Source organism: Idiotropiscis lumnitzeri, chromosome 19 (assembly GCF_059441095.1).
Source record: "Idiotropiscis lumnitzeri isolate Australia: NSW breed Sydney's pygmy pipehorse chromosome 19, RoL_Ilum_1.0, whole genome shotgun sequence".
Taxonomy (NCBI): Eukaryota; Metazoa; Chordata; class Actinopteri; order Syngnathiformes; family Syngnathidae; genus Idiotropiscis; species Idiotropiscis lumnitzeri.
The window spans coordinates 6,438,579-6,460,002 of NC_142409.1; the positions used below are offsets into that span (position 1 = coordinate 6,438,579).

At 39.0% G+C, this 21,424-nt stretch overlaps 3 protein-coding genes and 1 long non-coding RNA gene across 7 annotated transcripts; 3 read left to right on the forward strand and 1 right to left on the reverse strand.

The window, feature by feature from the left end:
* The first annotated feature begins 308 nt into the window (after nt 1-308).
* Nucleotides 309-6,312, forward strand: LOC148318280 (uncharacterized). Its single transcript, XM_088283612.1, has 9 exons — nt 309-332; nt 482-1,253; nt 1,690-1,746; nt 1,921-1,985; nt 2,077-2,151; nt 2,440-2,593; nt 3,823-3,930; nt 4,060-4,108; nt 4,431-6,312. The coding sequence occupies exons 2-9, from the start codon at nt 1,077-1,079 to the stop codon at nt 5,450-5,452; spliced, it is 1,707 nt and encodes a 568-aa protein (XP_088139738.1). The 5' UTR covers nt 309-332; nt 482-1,076; the 3' UTR covers nt 5,453-6,312.
* Nucleotides 6,313-6,964: 652 nt separating this feature from the next.
* Nucleotides 6,965-12,903, forward strand: LOC148318281 (copine-3-like). Of its 3 annotated transcripts, XM_088282305.1 has the most exons (17): nt 6,971-6,989; nt 7,104-7,229; nt 7,566-7,738; nt 8,275-8,454; nt 8,541-8,615; nt 8,971-9,042; nt 9,112-9,189; nt 9,265-9,354; nt 10,058-10,156; nt 10,247-10,330; nt 10,400-10,459; nt 10,641-10,774; nt 11,230-11,284; nt 11,502-11,553; nt 11,628-11,761; nt 12,057-12,290; nt 12,489-12,903. In XM_088282305.1, the coding sequence occupies exons 3-17, from the start codon at nt 7,583-7,585 to the stop codon at nt 12,594-12,596; spliced, it is 1,611 nt and encodes a 536-aa protein (XP_088138431.1). In that variant the 5' UTR covers nt 6,971-6,989; nt 7,104-7,229; nt 7,566-7,582; the 3' UTR covers nt 12,597-12,903. The 3 variants fall into 3 exon arrangements, with proteins under 3 accessions (XP_088138430.1, XP_088138431.1, XP_088138432.1); XM_088282304.1 differs by having other exon boundaries at nt 6,965-6,989; nt 7,104-7,738; XM_088282306.1 differs by lacking the exons at nt 6,971-6,989; nt 7,104-7,229 and having other exon boundaries at nt 7,588-7,738; nt 8,390-8,454.
* LOC148318282 (uncharacterized) lies at nt 11,594-13,392 on the reverse strand. The gene is made up of 2 exons (XR_015839848.1): nt 13,206-13,392; nt 11,594-12,286 (listed from the first exon to the last, which is right to left on the reverse strand). It is a non-coding gene; the product is annotated as an uncharacterized LOC148318282 (long non-coding RNA).
* Nucleotides 13,393-13,428: 36 nt separating this feature from the next.
* Nucleotides 13,429-21,133, forward strand: LOC148318283 (copine-3-like). 2 transcript variants are annotated; one of them, XM_088282302.1, is made up of 16 exons: nt 13,429-13,890; nt 14,994-15,181; nt 15,327-15,509; nt 15,626-15,700; nt 15,780-15,851; nt 16,031-16,111; nt 16,194-16,283; nt 17,210-17,308; nt 17,725-17,811; nt 18,160-18,219; nt 18,311-18,444; nt 18,709-18,763; nt 18,884-18,935; nt 19,185-19,318; nt 19,452-19,688; nt 19,797-21,133. In XM_088282302.1, the coding sequence occupies exons 2-16, from the start codon at nt 15,023-15,025 to the stop codon at nt 19,905-19,907; spliced, it is 1,629 nt and encodes a 542-aa protein (XP_088138428.1). In that variant the 5' UTR covers nt 13,429-13,890; nt 14,994-15,022; the 3' UTR covers nt 19,908-21,133. The 2 variants fall into 2 exon arrangements, with proteins under 2 accessions (XP_088138428.1, XP_088138429.1); XM_088282303.1 differs by lacking the exon at nt 13,429-13,890 and adding an exon at nt 13,901-14,056.
* The last annotated feature ends 291 nt before the right edge of the window (nt 21,134-21,424 follow it).

Genomic DNA, 21,424 nt, shown 5'->3' on the forward strand with positions numbered 1-21,424 from the left:
CTCAGTGTGGACAAGCTATGCAGAAAATAGATGGATGGGTAATAAATAGGTTTTGTATGATAAAAGGCGGTGAGTGTTCAGGTGCGCAATGCAGTTTTGAAGAGGTGAGTCAAAGTTAGGTGAGAAATGTATAAGGAGTGGCTTTCTGGTTTAGGGGGTTTCAGTGGGTTGGTGCAGCGCACGGTTTGGAAGTTTAGGTTGGAGTGATGGCGGAGCAGGTCAGAGCGGGATCAGGTGAGGTACTGCTTTTCAGGTGACGGGGAGTTGATAATTAAAAAAGTGGAAAGGGGAGTCTGTGCAGTTTATTTGACATGGTTTTGGCGTGGGTGAAGGTGAGTAGACAGATGCAGTGTTTGGATGCTCCAAAGGGAATTATATTCCAAAAATATTCTAGAGGAAAGGCTGGTGTGATGGTGTGTAAAAGCAAATGTTGGTTAAGGGTTCGAGGCGGATGTGGGGTGACTGCACAGCGGTGAAGGAGATGTCCCAGGTAGATGAGAGCAGTTCAGAATTATTGTGGTTGATGTAAATTGTCATCCAGGATTTAATGTGGAGAGGCCGTTTTGAGATAGTTTTGAGGAGTATTGCCTGTTTTGGCAGATGATTATTGCATAAAAGTCACATTGGAGCCCATGATGGCTGATATGGACAAGATCTAAAAAAAATGAACAGGCTTTAGTTACTGGTTTAGTGCATTTCCTTTTATGTTCTTAACAACTGGATTTCTATGGGTAAAAGTTCACTGGCATGAAAATTGGAACATTCTTTGGAGGCTTTGATATATGTCATTGCTCTAAGTTGTTTGCGTTGTCCTTGAAATGTCACTAATACATCATGCTGACAAGGATTCATCACTGCTGTCAGAAATGATGTTACATAATCTACCCATCCATCTTCAATACAAGATGCAAAACGAATGGCTAATGGCATAATAAAATGCGACTAAATATAGAAATACGAAAATGATCATTTTTTACAGAATTACCACTTGCATGACCCAAAAGGTATTTTTTCTAATTGATAAATGACAAGCGCCTCGGATCAAGATCTGTATTTGTTACTGAAACTGGATCAGAATGCACCCGATCAGGCCAGAATGCCATCCTAGGCCCATGCTACCCACTTTCCCCGTGGGGCCTCGTTTTTCACAGCCAGCTACAATGATGACGGGTCCTAACATGTACAATGTACCGCAGCAGATCAGACCACCGGTACATCTGAATAGTCATGCCGGTTTCCATAATCATAGTCAGGTAAGTAGTACCCAATTCTTGGGGAGTGATCCCTGATTTCCTGTCAAGTCAATGTCTTCCAAAAATACAAATAGGACGGCGAGAGTCAGAACCTCTTAGGTAATAGTTCTCTCAAAGTCTTTTTTCGGGTTTGAAAGTTACTTGTTGCCAGAAGACAGACATTGTGAATAGATAAAAAAAAAAAGCCTTTTTTCAATTCAACTTTGTTTTTATGATGATGATTTGTTTTTGAAAATATCTTTTATTCAGCCTTGGCTGCAAAAGCTTTATTTTCCTTGGCATGTGCACAATTGATCTATAGTCAATGCATGCATGGGTAGATTTCTCTATCGAGTCGAACAATCTTGCGTTCCTTTTCTGACCTAATAATGCCAAGATGTGCATATACCCACCAAGATAGAACCCAGAATGTTAATTTTCATATACCTTTGAACAGCAACTGCCACATCAATGGCCTGTACAAAGTGTCCTGGGCCCACATCCTCAACAAATGGTATGGTTCTGCACTTAAATGTTTCCAGTATATTTGATCTATTCTCATAGAGTAACGTGATGGAGAATTTAGCTTGGTGAATGGTTAGAATTCTACCAACTCCATTTTGGAAAGGCTCGGTGTACTGGGTGTTTGAAATAAAAATTTCAAACATTTAAATTCTCCGTATTTCAGATGAGGGCACCATCAGGCATGATGACGACGCCCGGGGCCCCTCAGATGGTACCTGTTGGGTTCATGTGAGCGAAACCCTTACACACACGACTACAGAAATGAATCCAAATTGTCTTCACATCATCATCACAATGTTTCTTTTCCATATCTATGTAGGAATGGAGAAATTTTGTTTGAGCAGGTGCATCCTTTAATGTCCGCAGCTCCTCCACAAAACCTCTTCACAACAATGTAAGCTTTGTTTGCGCAAACATTTCCTTACTGGCTCGTGAATTGTTTTGGGTATAAAAAAAAAAAAAAGTCAACCTAAATGCAAGATTTTTGTGACAAATATTTGTGACTAAAATCTACAACACAAAAATAAAGGCATTTAAGTAGGGGTGCAAAAATTTATTACATGAACTAGAATATTTGACACCATGCTTAGGTTTTTCCTTTTAAGGAGAAAACCCCCCCCCAGACAGATCCTATAAACTTTCATGTTTCCTAAAAGACACCATTTTGTGCCCTTAATTTCAGCAACACAAGGAAGACTGAGCATGTGCGGGAGCGGCCCTACATAAAGAAGCCACCAAATGCCTTTATGTTGTTTGCAAATAAGTACAGAGAAGTAGTAACCATGCAATTGGAAAAGAGAGACAGCGCATCTGTTCACGTGGCCCTCGGAAAAATGGTAGGTTATGCGCTGTAGGACGAAGCTCAGGAGACACATGTAATATAACTGAATAAAGTTCATTTGTCTTTTATTTATAATTGCACACGTTGGTTCTTTTATCCTAGACAGCGGGTTTTTTTTCATTAGGTTTCTGTAGCAGTCGCTCTCCTTAAAAGAAATGAGATAAATGAACCAGTGAGTGTAAATGTGATAGTATTATTAGAATGGCAAGGCCAATTTTCTTTGTTGAATACTGAAGACATTGAGGTTTTGTTTCAAAAAATGATTATTAACTAATAGACACATCTACAACTCCAAATCCGATAAAGTTGGGATGTTGTGTTAAACATCAATGAAAACAGAATACCGGCGCAATGATTTGCAAGTCATGTTCAACCTTTAAAGGAATACACTACAAAGAACATGTTGCAGCCATGTTGATTGAAATCATTACATTAGTTGGTTGTGGAAGTGTTGGGTGCGATGAAAAGTCCGTACCATATTTTATAATTTTAGCACAGGTGGCTACCATAAAGAAATGAAATGAGAAAAAAAAAAGGATTTTTTTTTTTATTTCAGCCATTATTATATGAAGGTGACAAAATATAAACCGATGGCGATCCCTTCCGTCGGTTCTCATCTTCATCTTGAATTTAGAGCAGATGTTCTGCTTCCTGGGCAGAAATCCCAAGGTTCGAAAGATCAGGTGTTGAATATTTGACTACCACTATGACGACAACCATTAAAGATATGTAGAAGTTGTCGGTAGGGATGTCCACATGAATTTTGGTCCCAATTGATCACCTTTTCTTTAAACAATGAAAGTATGATTTCCAATGGAGAGTTTGTAATCGGTGCCTTTAGTGACTCTTGCAGTACCATGGGGAGAGCAAAGGGGGCGTGGCCAAAATCCCCATTAAAAGTAGGCGTTTTTCCATCTTGTCGCTTATTTCCTAATTTCTCCAAAATGAATACAATTATCACTAATTTCAATTTCCTGATCCAAAAATCTATGAACTGAGCTAGTTAGTGAAAAATGGGCCATCTTGGATCTTGTACTCCTCTAAATGTTGTCACAAGGCCCCCAAAAAATTTAATCCTCTGTATCCTGCACAGTTTGAACATTTAATTCAGTTATTCTTTTGCATCCCACTAGAGGGCGACAACATATCAGCGGTACTAAGACCACGTAAGAGAATTACAGATGTAGGCTTCTAAACACATTTGTGTTGATTGTGTTTTCCCAGTGGAAGTTGCTGCCACAGGCGGACAGAGACAAATATTACGAAGAAGCGGATGCTCAGAAACGTCGTCACGCTCAACTTTATCCTCGCTGGTCCACCTGTGAAAACTATGTAAGTTGCACTTCGTTGTCTGCAACTCACACGATAATTACGCAATTTATTATTTATTTTTTCTGCATTGATAAAGGAATATCAAATGATAACACTTGGGTTTTTTTATTTATTTATTTATTTTTTTAGGGGAAACGCAGAAAGCGGCGTAAGAGCAAAGTCCACACCGGTGTTTCAAGTACGTCACCATCATATCACCGTAAACTTGTCGGTCACAACACGGTTCTCTGTTTATTTTAAAAAAAATATACGCCACTCTGACATTTTAGTTGCATCTACTCTCAGTCCAGTCATTAGCAAAAACTAATTAAAGCTCTAGTTTCCTCTTGCATACATAATTGTACTATAGCCACTAAGTTGAGGGGAGTAATAGCCATTTATTTTTTTTTCCACATTGGTGGACATCTTCATAGGAATGAGTATAGACATTCTTGCTTTATCCAGCGTGGCTGTAGTTTGAATCGGCAGAAAAGATTGTTCGACGGTTGTTCTCTTTGCAGAGGATACACCAGACCCTGAAGTCCCACATGCCAATAGTATGTGCCTTTCGACAGTCCAAAAGGACATACTGGTATCCGAAGAATTGGACTCATCTTCCGAAACGATGCATTACAACTCCCAGCCTCCTTCTGCACTCGATTCGGAAGAATCTGTGGAAGCACTGATTGAGGAAAAGAAATTCATGCAGATGCCGTGTGTCAAAAATGAACTTTCAATTGCTCCTGATGGACCCACTCCGGGAGAAACTCTAGAGAACGACCACGCACTGAATCTCCTCGATTGTATGCTTCTTTCCCCCGCTTCTCAGATTGAGCTTCAGAGTGTTGAAGATGGGTTCCAATTATTACTGGAGCATTTTGAGCCTCAAGGGCTCCCGTTACTAACAGAGGCTGAGGAGTATACCAAGCCCCTGAGTTTAGGGGAATCACAGCAGCTAATCATCAAGTTGTTTGAAGGTCCTGCGCTGACAGGGAATATAAAAGTAGAGACTCAGCTGGACTTGGCTATGCAGGGTCACACGGTAACTGCAGGCCCCTCTAAGCCTCTTAACAAAACGATCCAATTAGCCCTGGAGCATCGTGACACAAAGGAAGACATTCAACCACGTCTCATCGCGCACTGCCAGACATTGGTGGCAGAGACCATAAAACAGGAGGGGCTCAATCAAGTACCGCTGCGACTTCTCGAGACGCCCTCCGCCACTTCGCTCAGTGTTAAGGAAAAGACCCAAATGACCCCGTCGGTACAGAGTCAGAAAATAACACAAGTATTCAATCCCCTCACTGCGCATAATCACAAATCAGAGTCCTCCAGATTACTGAGTCAAGACACAGAAATCCAAGTACCATCGGCGGACTTTGAGACTTCCACTAGAAGTCAGAGTCAGAAATTAGCGTCCATTCAGTCTCTGAGTAAGGAAAAGCTCTCTGTACCACATGTTGAGACTCTGTCTGCTACATCACAGTCAAGAGATGGTGACCTCCTCCAGTGTCTCAGTTTTGGTGATGAGCTACAATTCTAGTTTATTGGTCAACTCCAGATTGAGAATCATCAATCTGGTATTCTTTTTGAATTGTCATTTTAGGAAATGTGATTTTCCTTCATGACATCCAGCCATCGCAGCCTGTTGGTTTCGCCAAAGTGGGATTTACTTAACAATAAGGTCATTGATTTAAAAGTGAGGAAAAAAATGTCATTGCGATGAATCTTGGATATCTCTTCCGGTACAGTATTGATACACAAGTATTGATTCTGTATTGATACTGTCACTTTCCATACAAACCATTTTTAATACACAAGACTACACATCAATGTACAGTCAACACTTTGCTACTGGCAACTTAACATTTTGAGTACAAATCAAACAAGTTGTAAGACATTTGGATAAGTAACGTCATGCATTGCGCAGACAGAAGGCCAGTTTTCACTGAGATTGATTTACATGTCAAAATGTAGCATCTAGGAATTATTTCATTTTCTATATAAATTGATACATGTTCCTTATATATATACATGTTCTTGAAATCTGCGTAACCCATTTTACAGCATATAAATAAGGTAATACGTTATTATGGTAATATAAATATGACATATGTATTTTTGTATCAAATTATCGAACGTGTGCTTATTGTGCAAACTGATAGGACAAAATCTATCCACATCCACCCCTTCTATGTGGCAGGTACAACAAACACTACAACCACAAAACAGTTTCCCTTATGTTCCTTGATCAATTTTCTGTGTGCAGTGTATTTGTCCTGCAGAAATGTATCACCGAAGATGGATGAATGATTTCCTTATGTGTTTTGCCATTTGAGTTTATATTTTATCGGAATCTGTATATATTTGTCTTGGTATACTATGTATATACTGTACACTCATTTATGCAGCTATGTAACACTGAAGATGAACAGGTGGAATCAACCCTGATCAAATAAAATTATAATTCTGAGATCACATTGTGAGCCCTGTCCATGTTCCTTTTCAGTGACTAAACTGCCAGAGCATCTAAAAGTAATTCATGCCCTTGTATTTATGATGCCATTATTCTGGTAATGTACCATATGAAATCGTTTGTTAGATAGGCGTTTCGGATAATGGAAAATTTGAATATGTAAATCTGCAAGTATGCAGTGGTCAACTATTGCCAAAGCACTGACACTGCATGTAATGTTAATCTTAAAACACAGATTGGGGTTATGCAGACAGTCCAGAAAGACTAGATTGTTTATTTTTTTCCCAATGATTTTTATTAGATTTTTCTTGTAATCACTAAAATGTAAAATGTTACGATTTTGTATTTTATACATGGATGACTTATTTTTAACGCAATTTAATGTGAAGCATTTAGTGAGTCATCTGTGAAAAGTGCCATATTAGTGAAATTTACTTTCTTGCCAAATAACTTTGTGATGAACGCACCTGCGGACCTTATTTAAAGTCCTTGAACGCGCCACAGTGATGTAGTGCTCTCCCGAACTGCTTCCGATGTGAAACGTACGAGCGTTTGTTCCGTCATAGTTATTTTTTTTTTCTTTCAAGATGATTATATTGGAAATGTAAGGTTCTCTGACAATCTTGAACAAAACTTGAGAATGATACAGAAAACCTGAAAATACTTTTTACTCATTTCAATGTGATGATAAAACATCCCGAAAATGTTTATTGTACAGTGGCTGGTGACGGGTGCCGCCCACTGGTTGCTCGTTGAGCGTGTCGGATGCAGCCTACACACATACTATGTAACGCTAGTATCACTAAAGCTTACAGACGAGGATATTTCAAGTAATTTTATAAAGGTAAGTACATAACAGTGAACTCCTAATCCATTTTTAAATGTCCTATCTCTGGGATTTACGGGTTTGGCGAGGCATGGCCACGCCCACTCAACTATCGTTGAAGTGTCATTTGCCCATTGATGATTATGCGCTTGTATGGATTCTTGTTGGAAATAATCACAGCGAAAACTCAATGCGTATTATATGACGGTAAAATATGGCTCAGCCCGAGCAGGCAGGGCCGACTGTCATGTTATGTTGGGTCCCCCTAGTGGCCAGTGAATCAATAATGCAGTGGTTCCTTTACCCCATACACAAATGCCACTGTCCGATTCTTTGTATGTATGCATTCCTGAGTTAATCAACCAGTTGCCATGGCTTCCGGTGGGGTACCGACTGGGACCTCCTATTGGCCCAGCAGGGTGGAACTGACCATTTCCTGCGAGAACCTCATGGACATGGACGTCTTCTCAAAGTCTGACCCTCTGTGTGCCTTGTATATCAACTCCTCAGACTCACGATGGCACGAGGTTTGAAGTGTTTCACAAAACTACACTACTTTGCTTACAAAAAGTTAGGATTAGGCTTTTGGGTGGTGCTTTTTAATCTAAATAAAAAAAGGACTTTACAGGTCAATTTAGTTCGACCTTATCTCGACTGTTGTCCAACTGTTCAATGTTTCTCTACTTTCTGCACAACTTGAACATTTCCAAGGATAGCCGATTCTTTGGCTTTTTGACTCTTACAGTCTCAGTATCTCTGTCGCAAACTGCATATGTGATTTTGTGAAATTATAGGATCACTTTTTGCCAACATGATGTTTGAAGCATCAACTGGTTTGGTACTCTTGATTAGCTGTTAGGCTCATGTCAAAATCTGAACAACATAATAAAGATAGATAACAGAATTCAAATTATGCTCATCTGTAAAGGTTATAGCGCTCTTAAAATTCATCCTGAAATTTAACCCGGAACCTGATTATCCATAACTTTCTGTGAGTAGCGTATACACTGTGTGCAATTCTCTCTAAGATTTTTTGACATGTTTGCTTTTCTTGGTGCACCAGTTAGGACGTACAGAGATGATCCTAAACTGCTTGAATCCCAAATTTGCAAAGAAGTTTGTCATCGACTATTATTTCGAGACAGTGCAACGTGTCAAGTTTTGCGTGTATGACATAGACAACAGCACGTATGACCTGGAAGATGATGATTTTCTCGGGGAGCTCGAATGCACACTAGGCCAGGTAAGCTTCATCTTGTAAATGGAAGACAATCGTGTCTTTCTTCCACCTTTTTTCTCGTGATGTAATGCTGCTCGTGATGTCTCCAGATTGTTTCCAACAAGCAGATGACTCGGCCGTTAATGTTGAAGGATGGGAGGCTTGCCGGTCGTGGTACGATCACAGTAAGTGTTTGAACAGTGACTTCAATGAATTGCAGTACTTGGCTTTCACCAGTAGAGGAGCTGTTGATTCAGTCTCTGCTCTTTTGTTATCTAAAGAACAACCTATTGAAGCTTGAGCTGTAATGGTTGTTCCTACTGTTACTATTATGTGAAACATAATCAATTTATAGATATTGAAATTTTGTCACATGCGTAATTCCTTGTAGGTACTAGTTTTCATCACTTGACTTGTGTGTTCTATTCCCACCCCATGCCCTAAAAAAACTTGCTGCTCAGCAGAATTTGAAAAAGAGGCTTATGGCCGTGAACTAATGATCAAAAATCATTGACGAATGCTTATGTTTTCTTTTTCTAGATAGCTGCTGAGGAAATATCAGACACCCGGGTCGCTAATTTTGAGGTGTCTGCACGCAGGCTAGACAAAAAGGTACCAAGGAATACATTCCGTAATGCATAATTTGGATGTAACATTTTTTTCTGTGATCTGGATTCTCAGTTTTTTTGGTGGTCCGATCCTTTTCTGGAATTTTACAAGCAGACAGACACCGGATGGCAGCTGGCTCATAGGACAGAGGTACTATTGTCCAAACTACTTCCACACTTGTATTCCTATGAAATATTTTATCCTCTTTGGATTTGTTTGACATAGGTGATACATAACAACCTCAACCCTACATGGAGACCCTTTCGCATCTCTTTGCGATCTCTCTGTGGGGCAAATGTTGAGAAAACGATAAAGGTAAAATGTGTTGCTTCATTTCAAAGAGCTGAGTGTTCAAAAAGTAGTCTATTAACCCGGCCCCTTTCTTGCATCCACCACCCCAGAACGCTGCTGAGATGAATGACTATTTTGCTCACGTTTACATATGAAATGTCATGCTACCGCAACGGACTAATGACACTAATATCTCGTAATTACATTTTCTCTTCATCTTACAACGCTCCCGCACTTAACGCAAGAGGGTATTTGCAGCCCAGCTGGATGAGCGATGTGTGTGTGTTTGCACAGTTCATGGCATCATCACATAAAGGTCTGCATTTTTTTTTTAATTTTCCTTCCCTCACTTTGTTTGTATTGCACTTACTAAGTCTGTGTTTGACCCTTGACTTCTGTTTCACTGGATTGCGTCTAATTTATTAAGATCCTAATACGCATGCCATTGGTATTGATTACTTACTAAGATATTAAATTGCAGATGCTAAACTGCTACAAAAATGTGTTTGTTTTTGGCATTTCAAAATGTTTACATAAGAATGTCATAAAGTGATAAAAAAAAACATGAATGGTTAATAAAGATTGTATGCTGATAATTGAACTATTGGAAGAGTTTGGGGATGTTACAGTTTGAAAAACGTTTATTTGGCTTTAATTTTTTTTTTTTTAACCATTTCACAAACTCTTCTAGCGTACATAGTTGACGAAAAGGTGATTTTGTCCTCAGGTCGACTGTTATGACCATCATGTCAATGGCTCGCACAGTCTTATTGGAAGTTTTAAAAGCACCCTTGCTGAGATGCAAACTGCAACACATGTCTCCCCTGTAAGAAATATCTACCTTCAAGCCGTTCTCTTTATTTTTTTGGCATAATAGTCGTTGTTTCATTAAATGACCCGTGTCGTCTCACGACAGGTTGAGTTTGGTTGCATTAACCCAAAGAAGCTAAAGAAGAAAGACTATAAAAACTCTGGGCTCATTTACATTAAGCGCTGTCAGGTAATTGATCCTCGAACCGTTCAACTGCATTATTATACAAAGATTTATACTCTTATGTTAACACTCCAGGTGGAGAAGGAATACACCTTCCTGGATTATATCATGGGAGGTTGTCAACTTAACTTCACAGTGAGCTTGTATATTTATATATGCATGTGTATATAATTACAATTCAAGGGTAATTGATGATTTAATTGATAAAGAGGTGTGTGTTTTTACTACTATTGCGACCTCAAAAACAAAGCAAATCTCTGACTTTTATGCATAAATACTGAATGTCTTGACTTTTCTTTTTGTGGACTTGAGTCAGATTGCCATTGACTTCACTGGTTCTAACGGTGATCCCAATTTGCCCAATTCCCTCCACTATATCAACCCAGAAGGCTATAATGAATACCTTTCTGCAATCTGGGCAGTAGGAAATGTCATTCAGGACTATGACAGGTACATTCCAGTTTAAAGTTTTGGCCGTGACGTAAATCATCTCATTAACTCTGCTTGATGAAGATTTTTAAAGATTGTTTATGTTGTATATATTGGAAAGTGTTATCTCCATTTTAAAGGCTTTTGGTGAAAAATAAATACGCAAAACGTTATTAGTCACAATGTTAAGCATCGCAAAGATTTTTGGTATTTAGAAACCAAAATTTAATGGTAATAAAATTGGATAAAATCTCTTCATTATAAAAATATTGTCACAATGTGAATGGGTGACATGAAAACGGAACAAGCAAAGTTAGCAAAACACCAAAGCTGAGTTCTTTTCGGCAATGTCGAAACAGAGCAAATTGAATGGGAGGCTGCCAAAACAAATTAAAAACTCAACATATTTTATTATTTTTTTTCTCAATCTACCGAATGATGTTGCCATCATTCATTCTGTTTGCATTTCTCTTTAGTAACAAGAAGTTCCCAGTTTTTGGGTTTGGAGCCCAGATCCCTTCAGCATGGAAGGTATGGAGGGAACTAATCCAGGAAGACATGCTGATCGATAGATCCCGACAAAGTTATCTGTATACCAAATTCTTCACAGCCTACTGACAACCTCACATGCATTCACGTTTACTTATATCTGCAGCAATGATAGTGACAAAATTAGATGTTGGTTCTCTGAGTGAATACTTTCTTTGTTGCTAACTTAGACGTGCTCTCGTGAATTTATTTTGCTCAGGTTTCCCATGAGTTCCCCGTCAACTTTAATCCATCAAATCCATTCTGTGATGGTAAGCTACGGATATTACCAGAATTCATCTACTTTGGTGATGCTCTTAAAGCAGATATTTATTTTTTATTGCAGGCATTGAGGGTGTGGTGCGTGCCTATCAGCTGTGTCTGCCCCAATTGAAGCTCTGGGGCCCAACCAACTTCTCCCCAATTATCAATCATGTAGCCCGCATCGCCAGACAAAGTCTTTACCAGAATAAAGCTGCAGTAAGTATTTGAACAAAAAGGACGAGTGTAACCATTACAACAGGGATGTCAAAACATTTTCTACTAAGAGCCATATACAGAAATATTAACACCCACATACACATTTCAGACAAACCCTTCAGTCACTTCCAATTAAGAACATGCATCTCAAATATGCATTTTGTTCATTTTATCGAGGAAACAAAGATGATTTGATATATTTTATAGAAGTGAGCTTTTCATTGATCATTTTAGCAAAAATTTTAAAACACTGGTAGTCTACTCAAAGTTTTACTCTTTCTCTTCCCACTTGCAGCAATACTTTGTGCTGCTCATCATCACCGACGGCATCATCACAGACATGGACTTGACACGCACGGCAATCGTAGAGGCTTCGCGCCTGCCCATGTCCATCATCATCGTGGGTGTCGGCGGCGCAGACTTCCGTGAGATGGAGTTTCTTGACAGTGATGACAAACCGCTGCTTTCGCCCAGTGGAGAAGTCGCTGCACGGGATATAGTCCAGTTTGTGCCTTTCAGAAGTTTCTGCGTAAGTAGCAAGGCACATAACAATTCAGCAAAAATATTTTCAAATAGTATCCCATTAGGGACTGTGTTAGACTTTTGAGGTTTCACTTCTCTTGGGGGTATGTTTATTCTGTGTAACCTAAATGACACTCATATCCATTAAACCGTGTCAATTATTACCATTCGATGTTGCTATGAGTTTTGTTATTTGTCTTTCCAGGGAAACAGTGTGGCGCTTACGCATAGTGTCTTGGCAGAGCTTCCGGAGCAAGTGTCGTCCTTCTTTAATTCTTACAAGTTGAAACCTCCAAACGTAAACACAGAATAAAATTGATCTGAGATACAGTAGGTGGCTTAAAATGACTCCCAAATGTCTTGTATTTATTATTCATCTGCTTCTTGCTTAACTTTGAGTTTATTTCCATCACTACATTTTTTTTAATGTAACACACAAAGAAATCGTTTTGAACAAAATTGTAACTGCAACACATTTTTCATTAGATGGTTGTGTTGTGCTGTTGCATGTAATGCATATGAAAATTAAATTACAAGCCAAATGTGTTTATTTAAGGGACATATTGACAATAACTTTAGCAAACATAATATCTTTTCACATGAATAAATGCTTAACAGTGTATATGTGTTTTTATTTTTTTTTAAGGTCAGGATCCAATACAGTCCTCAACCTGAACATCTTATAGATTTTTCAGACGAACGTGCCTTTCCTTTCAGAATTGATATTTTCGCGCACAAAATACTCTCACAACTGTGGGCCATGGACTGTAAATGACATTTATCAATGTATTGACACAAATTTACATTATAGATATTTACACAGTACATATACATTATAAATCGTGCATGGTGAAGGAAATAATCAAAATTGGACTGATAGGCTAATTTAAACATTTGCAGTTACAGTAGAAAGTCTACACACCCCTTCCTGTTCAGCTTTCAGGTTTTGTGATAAATGGTGGCTGTTGTATGTGTTGTAGATTTCGAAAAAACACAGGCGGCTTCGTTGTAACAGTCACTCGTTTACTTTACTGTTGCACTCCTCCAACACTTTCTTCTACTCCCGCAGTACACCATTCATCCCTACTCTCCTGCACTGGCGCCCCATAGTGGGCACTTATCCCATTACACTGAGCATCAGTACAGTGGCAGCTGTGTGCTCACTTCCACTTAACATGAGTTTGAATATGTTGTGTAATTCTGAACAGCCTCACGCCAGTTTAAACTGTGAAGGCTTTCGACTGGTGCAACCGCATTGTATGTACTATCTGTTTTGTTTCTCATCTTGATTGTTTTTTGATTGCTGGTGGAAAACGTCGGAAGAGCGAGCCTGAGCGACTGTGTCATCTCACTATAAACGTGGGCGTTACGATATGTTGTAACCGTATGACTTGATCAATGACTTGCATAACCCAAATGAAGGCTTGACTCGCTAGATCTTCCTTCCATGGTAACTTGTTCAAAACGTGATTGTGTTTTTAAAGTTTCTAAAACTCTTTCCTCGTGGATTTAAGTTGATAGATAAACGGGCGATCCCGCGAAGCAAAACGAACGCACAGGGCACCGCCCACGATATATGAGACTTCCCTTCTCTGCTGCACTGCGACGTGAGTTACAATGAAAACAAAATTTATCTTTAATAAAATGTGTTTTACTCGCAAGAATAACAGTCTGGGTATTTCCCTGATATATCGCTATTAAAGTCGCACCGGTATAACATTCCTGGCAGAGCGTAAGCGGGGCTGTCGAGAATGGCTTGACGTCAAAATAGCGGTATTTGGTTTATTTTGCTTACTTAACTTTATTTTTTTTCCCACGTGTAAGATACAACAGGAGCCTTTTTGAATTATGCCTATAAAGAGTGACTTACATACGCAGGATTGGACTTTTGAGCTCAGCCCGTTTTGAGAACATTCAGCATATTGTTCGTTTTATAGTAGGCTACAGCATTGAGTTTACTGGAGTTCAGTACTCGGTAAATCGTCAGTGGATGGCCAAATTAACTTCGTATCCCAACGAAGGGATCCAAGTAACGGTTGCATCCTTATGCCTTACAATTGCCTTGCCTTTACAATCTAGAATGCGGATAAGTGTCTTATCTGCTCCAAGCTACTGCAGTGTCACGACAAGAAACATGAATTCACTCTTGAAAAAAAATATTAAATAGTGTATAACGTACACCAATTTATTTAATAATTACCAAAATGAACTGCCGAGACAAGTTTTAAGGAATTTTAACGCAGTCTCAGTGGCGTAGCGCGAGTGACTGTCGCCAGGGGCAAGGTGTCCCCCTCCCAAAAATATCAATGAAATTATTATGTTTAATAAAGGATACACTTTTTGTCTTCTGCTCCGTTCACACCAAATATGTTTGAGCGCTCCGCTTTGCTTAATTCATTGCCGTTTCACCGCAGGGGTGTTCACAACGCAGCCACTTATTCGCGCTCACGGGCAGGGGCTTCGCTTTGAGACGACAGCAGTGGTTTTGGTAGCAAACAGAGAAAAAAATATTTCAACATTGCATTCAAGTGGCCGATATTGTGCTAAAGCTAATGTAAACAACAAACGCCAAGGGCCTCGTTTTTCTCTTTTCAAACAACCCGCCAGGAGTACATAATGCTGACGCGTTTGCGGCGGATTTGGTGTCAACCTAGCATTTGTCTTCTGCTCATTTTATTGTGTCGTTCTTATCCCGTTTTCTATCTCTTAGGTCTTGTGCATGTGAATCCTTGAGCTGGGATGGCAGACGTCGGAGCCCCCCGTCCTGCGGTCCCTAACTGTGTGACCAGGGTGGCCCTGAGCATCTCCTGTGAGAATCTGATAGACATGGACATCCTCTCCAAGTCAGACCCACAGTGTGTGTTGTACATGAGCACATCCGGAACCAGTTGGGTGGAGGTCATTGTAATGTTTTTTACTCTCTATTATCCCCAGTTAGGTTTGTGTTTTATTATGCACCTGAAAGGAGGTCATTCCTGTTGATTTGCCTAAAATTAGATCCAGTGGGGGAAAAAAACATAAGTTTGAGATATTCTTCTTTCAGGTTGGTCGCACAGAGAGAATCATGAACTGCCTCAATCCAAAATTTTCCAAGGCATTTGTCATTGACTACCATTTTGAGACGGTGCAGAAGTTGAAGTTTGAGGTTTTCGACATCGACGATAATGCCAACTGTAGTCTGCAAGACGCTGACTTCTTAGGGGAACTGGTGTGCACATTGGGACAGGTAAAATGCTCTTTGGCACCAAAAATAACTTGACTACTGTTGTACTTTTAAAAGGAGGTAGAATGACCAGTGACCCAACGTACTGATTTTGTGCTAACTTCTTGTTTCCTCTCCAGGTTGTGTCTTCGAGGACTTTTACAAAACCGCTCGTCATGAAGGACAAGAGACCTGCGGGAGCGGGAATCATTACTGTGTGTATTCAGATTCCCCAAGCTCATGAGTTTGATTTGAAAAATATTCTAGTCAACACTGCTTTTTCATATCTGACAGATACACGCAGAAGAAAGAACAGACAACCGAGTGGTGCGATTTGAAGTTGCAGGTAGACAACTGGACAAGCAGGTATCAACTTTTGTTGGAGGTTTATGAACATAAATGTTTCCATCTGCATTTTGGCTTCGACCAATTGTTACAAAATGTGCTGGCTTGCCATTTATGGCACCTGTGCAGCGTCATTTGAAAACTATCAGTACTGCGAGAACAGGTTCAACCTTCCTGGATGTTTGTTTCTGAAATTTCAGAGTTTTTTTGGCAAGGCTGACCCATTCTTGGAATTCTACAAGGAGACAGCAACAGGATGGCTGTTAGCGCACAGGACAGAGGTTCAAATCGCACTGCGCATGGATATTGACATTTACTTTTTGAACATTTGCCTGATGGTTATTACTATGTGTGGTTCTGCAGGTGGTAAAATACAACCTGAACCCAGTTTGGAGACCTTTCCAAATTCCAATTCAGGCAATCTGTGGAGGTGATGTGGAGAAATCTATCAGGGTATTGATTATTCCTTTAGACATACAGAGTAAATGAACTGTATTTATCATGAGATCTTAAGAATTGTTTTTTTTTTTTTAACTAATTAAATAATAACAAAAATAAATGTCATATTTATTTCATGATTGTGCCCACGACATTTCTGAGGGTTTGATAATCTGGACCATAAAAAGCAATTCTCTAGGATCCTTTTCTATTTTGTGTTTTGTTTAATGTCGCTCTCTAACCTTGTTAAGCACACTTGTCAGGAAGAGCTGATTGCCAGCCAACGTTGCAAGTGAGTTTGCTGAACCCTCTACGTGTGGTCTTCGCGTGACGGATCCATTGTCTGTTGTAGGCCATGCAAAAATCTTAAACATCTACATCTGTGTCTAAAGAATACTTCAACCAATGATTTATTGTGTTGTCGTTTAAAAGAAGATATACAACAGATTTGTATCACTTTGCTCACAGGATTTCAGGTTTGAAAATATAATGCTTAAAAAAAACTGGATTATTTCCACAAAGGAAATTTGTGGGATGAGTTGAAAATAAACTCGATTTATTGGTAAATGCACAGATGTTTTTGTTGTTGATCTAGACGTAGATGTTTTCCTTTGTTTGTGTTTTTCATCATACAGTTTCTTGAAACTTTTTTTGTCACGCCTCTGTACGTTTTCAACTCTGATACAGAGAGCATCGGGCAAATGTGTGCCAATTCTGAGCAGCATTTCAGGATTGAGTTGACCCTGACCCATCTTAATAGTGTCAGTAATTTTTAGTGTAGAGCATGTTTTTACATATGTTTGTTCGATTTTAAGACTTAGGATTGTTGTGCGACATCATACCAGAGGGCATGGCGTCATCCTTTTATCTAATCTATTTCAGATATTCTGATTACTTGTTTGGTTGTTTTTTTTTTCACGTTTGTCACACTCTGTTTCCAGGTCGATTGTTACGACCACCGGAGCAATGGCTCACACAACTTCATTGGATCTTTTCAGGCCACGCTTAGTCAAATTCAGCAGGCGTCGCAAACGTACGCGGTAAGCACTGAATGTAAACACAAGGGTGTTCAAACTACGGCTAGAGGGTTATTTGCAGCCTGCCACCTGTTTTTTAGCGGCCTGTTCTATAATTAAAAATTGATTCGTGCATCAACACTGGTTTTGTATAAAGATTCCTGGCTTTACAAAAAGGCAGAGAAACAATTTTTACTCGTAACATAGTACAATTTTTATTCATAATAGTCCGATGACTAATGGTAATTAAGTTACAGTAGCCAGTCGTTTGAATTGCGGTTGTTTGCCCCATTTTCTGCTCCGTGTCAAGATCAGTTTAGTACAGATTTAAAAAAAAATTTTTTTTTTAAGTCTAGTTTAGACAGACGTTGCCCATTTTGGTGTAACTCTGATTGGAAATGGATTTCAACTCGACATTTATATTTATTTATCATCCCCAGGCTGAGTTTGAATGCATCAATCGGAAGAAGAAGCAGAACAAGAAAAGCTACAAAAACTCTGGCATTATTGTCATCAAACAGTGCAAGGTACTCATAAATGTGGTTTGTTCTCTGACCTAGGTTTTGTAATTTTTTCCGTAATTTTCCCCATTTGCATATCCATCCATTGTGCACAATAAAATGCCGTACGATAAGAGGACATGCCACACATTTAGGAATAGAATTTGTAACTACCTTTACATTGACGTGATTATCATGACATACATTATTTTTTGGGGTGTGTAAAATATTTGCCTTGGCTCTGTGAAGGTTGGGATTACTGGTATTTCAATGATTTATAAAACTCTTTTAGCAAAAATGCAAACTATCAATGTAATTTGTATATTACAACAATTTTCAAAGAATTGAACAAGTTTCTGTCACATTATTATGCAGATTGTGAAGGAGTATACGTTCCTTGATTACATATTTGGCGGCTGTCAGATTAACTTCACCGTGAGTTGGGATTTCCGTCTTTCTTGTTACAACACGTTATTATTGTCCTGTGATTTATATATAATGTCCATTATCTGTCTACTGGGGCCAGATCGCCATTGACTTCACCGGCTCAAACGGGGATCCCAAATCTCCACAGTCCCTTCATTACATCCACCCTCACGGCTATAATGAATATCTTTCGGCAATCATGGCAGTGGGTAATGTCATCCAAGACTATGACAGGTAAATCGGGATGTCCAAAAGTACTAGTACGTTCATGCTCGCAAGAAAGGAAAAATATTTTGTCATTTAAATGCTTGACCGCCTTTATACGGTTGCCTCTGTGCGTTCTAAACTCATATTTTTCTAATCCTTTTAACCAATTTAGAAGGTGTCATTTTCCTGAAAGTAGTCATCGATAATATTGGATTTTGAGAAATGGGGGATCATAGTAATCGAACCAATGAGAATTCAGGAATCTAATCCTTATTTATTTATTTTTTGCAGCGATAAATTGTTCCCTGTGTTGGGGTTCGGAGCTCAGATCCCTCCCACATGGCAGGTGATTTTAAATTTTTTTTTGTTTTGTTTTTAAATTTTCCTGTATTTTGTTGAGCTATCACACTCACTTGAGTCATTTGTAATTTCTACCGTATTGCATCAAATGGATTGAATTTTGCAGGTCAGCCATGATTTTCCCGTCAACTTTAACCCTTCAAATCCCTTTTGTGAAGGTAATTAAAATCTAAAGACACACACATGCATAATGCACATACATTAGTCGCGCACAGTGTATCACGTAGTAACAGTAACACCTTTGACAAGTAGTACTGGCATGATTGATGGAGTCTAATTAGTTTATTCTTGGATTCCTGCCATCTGGAAACAACAGGAAACAAATTAGCCGTTAAAAGTGTCTTGTCACACTTGACGCACTCGGTAAATTAGTGCAAACCACAATCTAATGCAACGTTGGCTCTAAGGTATTGCAGGTGTTGTCCAGGCTTACCAGCAGTGTTTGCCGCAAGTGAAGCTCTACGGTCCTACAAACTTCTCCCCGATCATCAACCATGTTGCCCATTTTGGCCACCAGGCCTTACAGCAGCAAAGTGCCTCCGTGAGTGTCAAGTCAATATGTCTTAAGTTAGCATTTTGTCGCAAATATTCATTAGTCCGGTTTGGCGCAAGGCAACGTTTCTTCTGCGCCAATCTTGAGAATCGAGAATCAGATTTGTGGAAATGTTTCCTAGCAATACTTTGTGCTGCTCATCATTACCGATGGCGTGATCACGGACATGGATCAGACTCGCGACGCCATCGTCAAAGCCTCGCGTCTGCCCATGTCCGTAATTATTGTGGGAGTGGGCAGGGCAGACTTCGGCGCCATGGAGTTCTTGGACGGAGATGGCGGACTTTTACGCTCAGCCTCAGGCGAGGCTGCAATGAGAGATATCGTCCAGTTTGTTCCGTTCAGACAGTTTCAAAATGTAAGCTCCATATAACTCTTGATTATTATTTTTTTTAACTTCTGTGCAATTGATCCTCGCTATCTTTTTACATTAGCAAGTATGTGATTGTTTGATCCCTCATTTCAGGCAGGAGCAGCCGCCCTTGCCCAAAGCGTATTGGCTGAGTTACCTGACCAAGTGGCTTCCTTCTTCAACTTATTTGACCTGAAGCCCCCCACTGACCCCAGTCCTTCTTAGAATCGTAAGCAAACACACGGGGCAGAATTAAACCACAAATCAAGTGCTCCTCTCTGTTAAACCTTTATTTGTTGTTTTTTCTTAAAAAAAAGACAGAAAACAATAATTTCCTGCCTTTATCATATTAAGTGCCAGTTGATATTTCTTTTTTGAACAAAATGTCATAATAGCCACGTGCCTCTAGAAATGTTTACAATCCCACTTCAAAATATCTACCTCCGATATTTTTTAAAGTATGGGTGATTATGTCACAGTTGTCAGCAATCTTTTTGAATACTCCATACTCAATTAGAGGAAAACAAAAATCATGTTGCAATCGCCAGTACTTTTATGCAAACCTGAATATGTTGAACAAGAGAATGCATTGCATCGTCTTTGGTCATAATTGGGCGAAGAAGTTTGTCTTATACCTGAGTGTACAGAATCTTTGAAGACAACTTCAAAACTTACTACAATCAACCAATCTTGTAAACCTTGTAAATCAAAGGCTTTGTAAGAGCAACAAAATGTCCGAACAACTTTGTTTCCGCTCTGATAATAAACCACAATAGCCTGACAAATGTCATGTGGTTGGTTGGCGGGTTTCCTTGCAACAGCATTCTTTAGAAGAAAGAAGTGTCTCGATTTTTTAGCTTTCGTGGAGATGACTAAAAGCGACACAACACTGCAGTTTACACTGAAGACACCGTTGGTTCAATTAAAAATAATCTATTTCTGTTTTAATACAAATAGAAAACAATTCAATCTGAAATTAGGATTTAATACAACATATTTGAAGTTTTGATGCAAATGTAACCTCATTTCAATAATTTCATAAAAGAATCATGTTTGTTCATGATATTTAATTATTTCCTGTCCCTGCCAATAGCACTAACTTTGTCACTAACATCCTCTTTATGCAGCAGTATTGCAGGATTACTAATCATTGTAAGAATTGTTTATGCACCTTGTTGTACTGATGTAGATGACATTTTAGTGTTGACATTGCTCATGTAATAACACTCAGCTTTGAAAGGTGGAGTTCTTTGTAAATGTAACTCATGATATTAATTTGTCAGGATTTTGTAATGTTTGTCTAATATCAGATTATTGACCATCCATCCATCCATTATCCTAACCTCATATTCTCACATATTTATATCACTATTGATTTTATTTGTATATTTTGTTCGTCTGAATATACATAATTGTACGCAGTACGTCATTAAAAAAAAACTGGAACAACATACTATGATGCCTTTTTGAAACCACAAAACACAATTGCATTGCAATATAATCTCTCCCCCCTGAATTATAAACATGTATTTGTGTTTTTCCCACGCAAGGTGAGGTTTCAAACTATGCAAATGGCCTTCCTCTGAACTATACAAAAAGTTATTACATAAAATGTGACCCCGCCCGGACTCACATTATTTACAGTAATATCTTTGCAACAGTAGAGAAATGAAGTTCCAATATTGACGAAAAATAATACTATAGCGCCCTCATCAACATAAAGTGGAACTACATTCATAAAC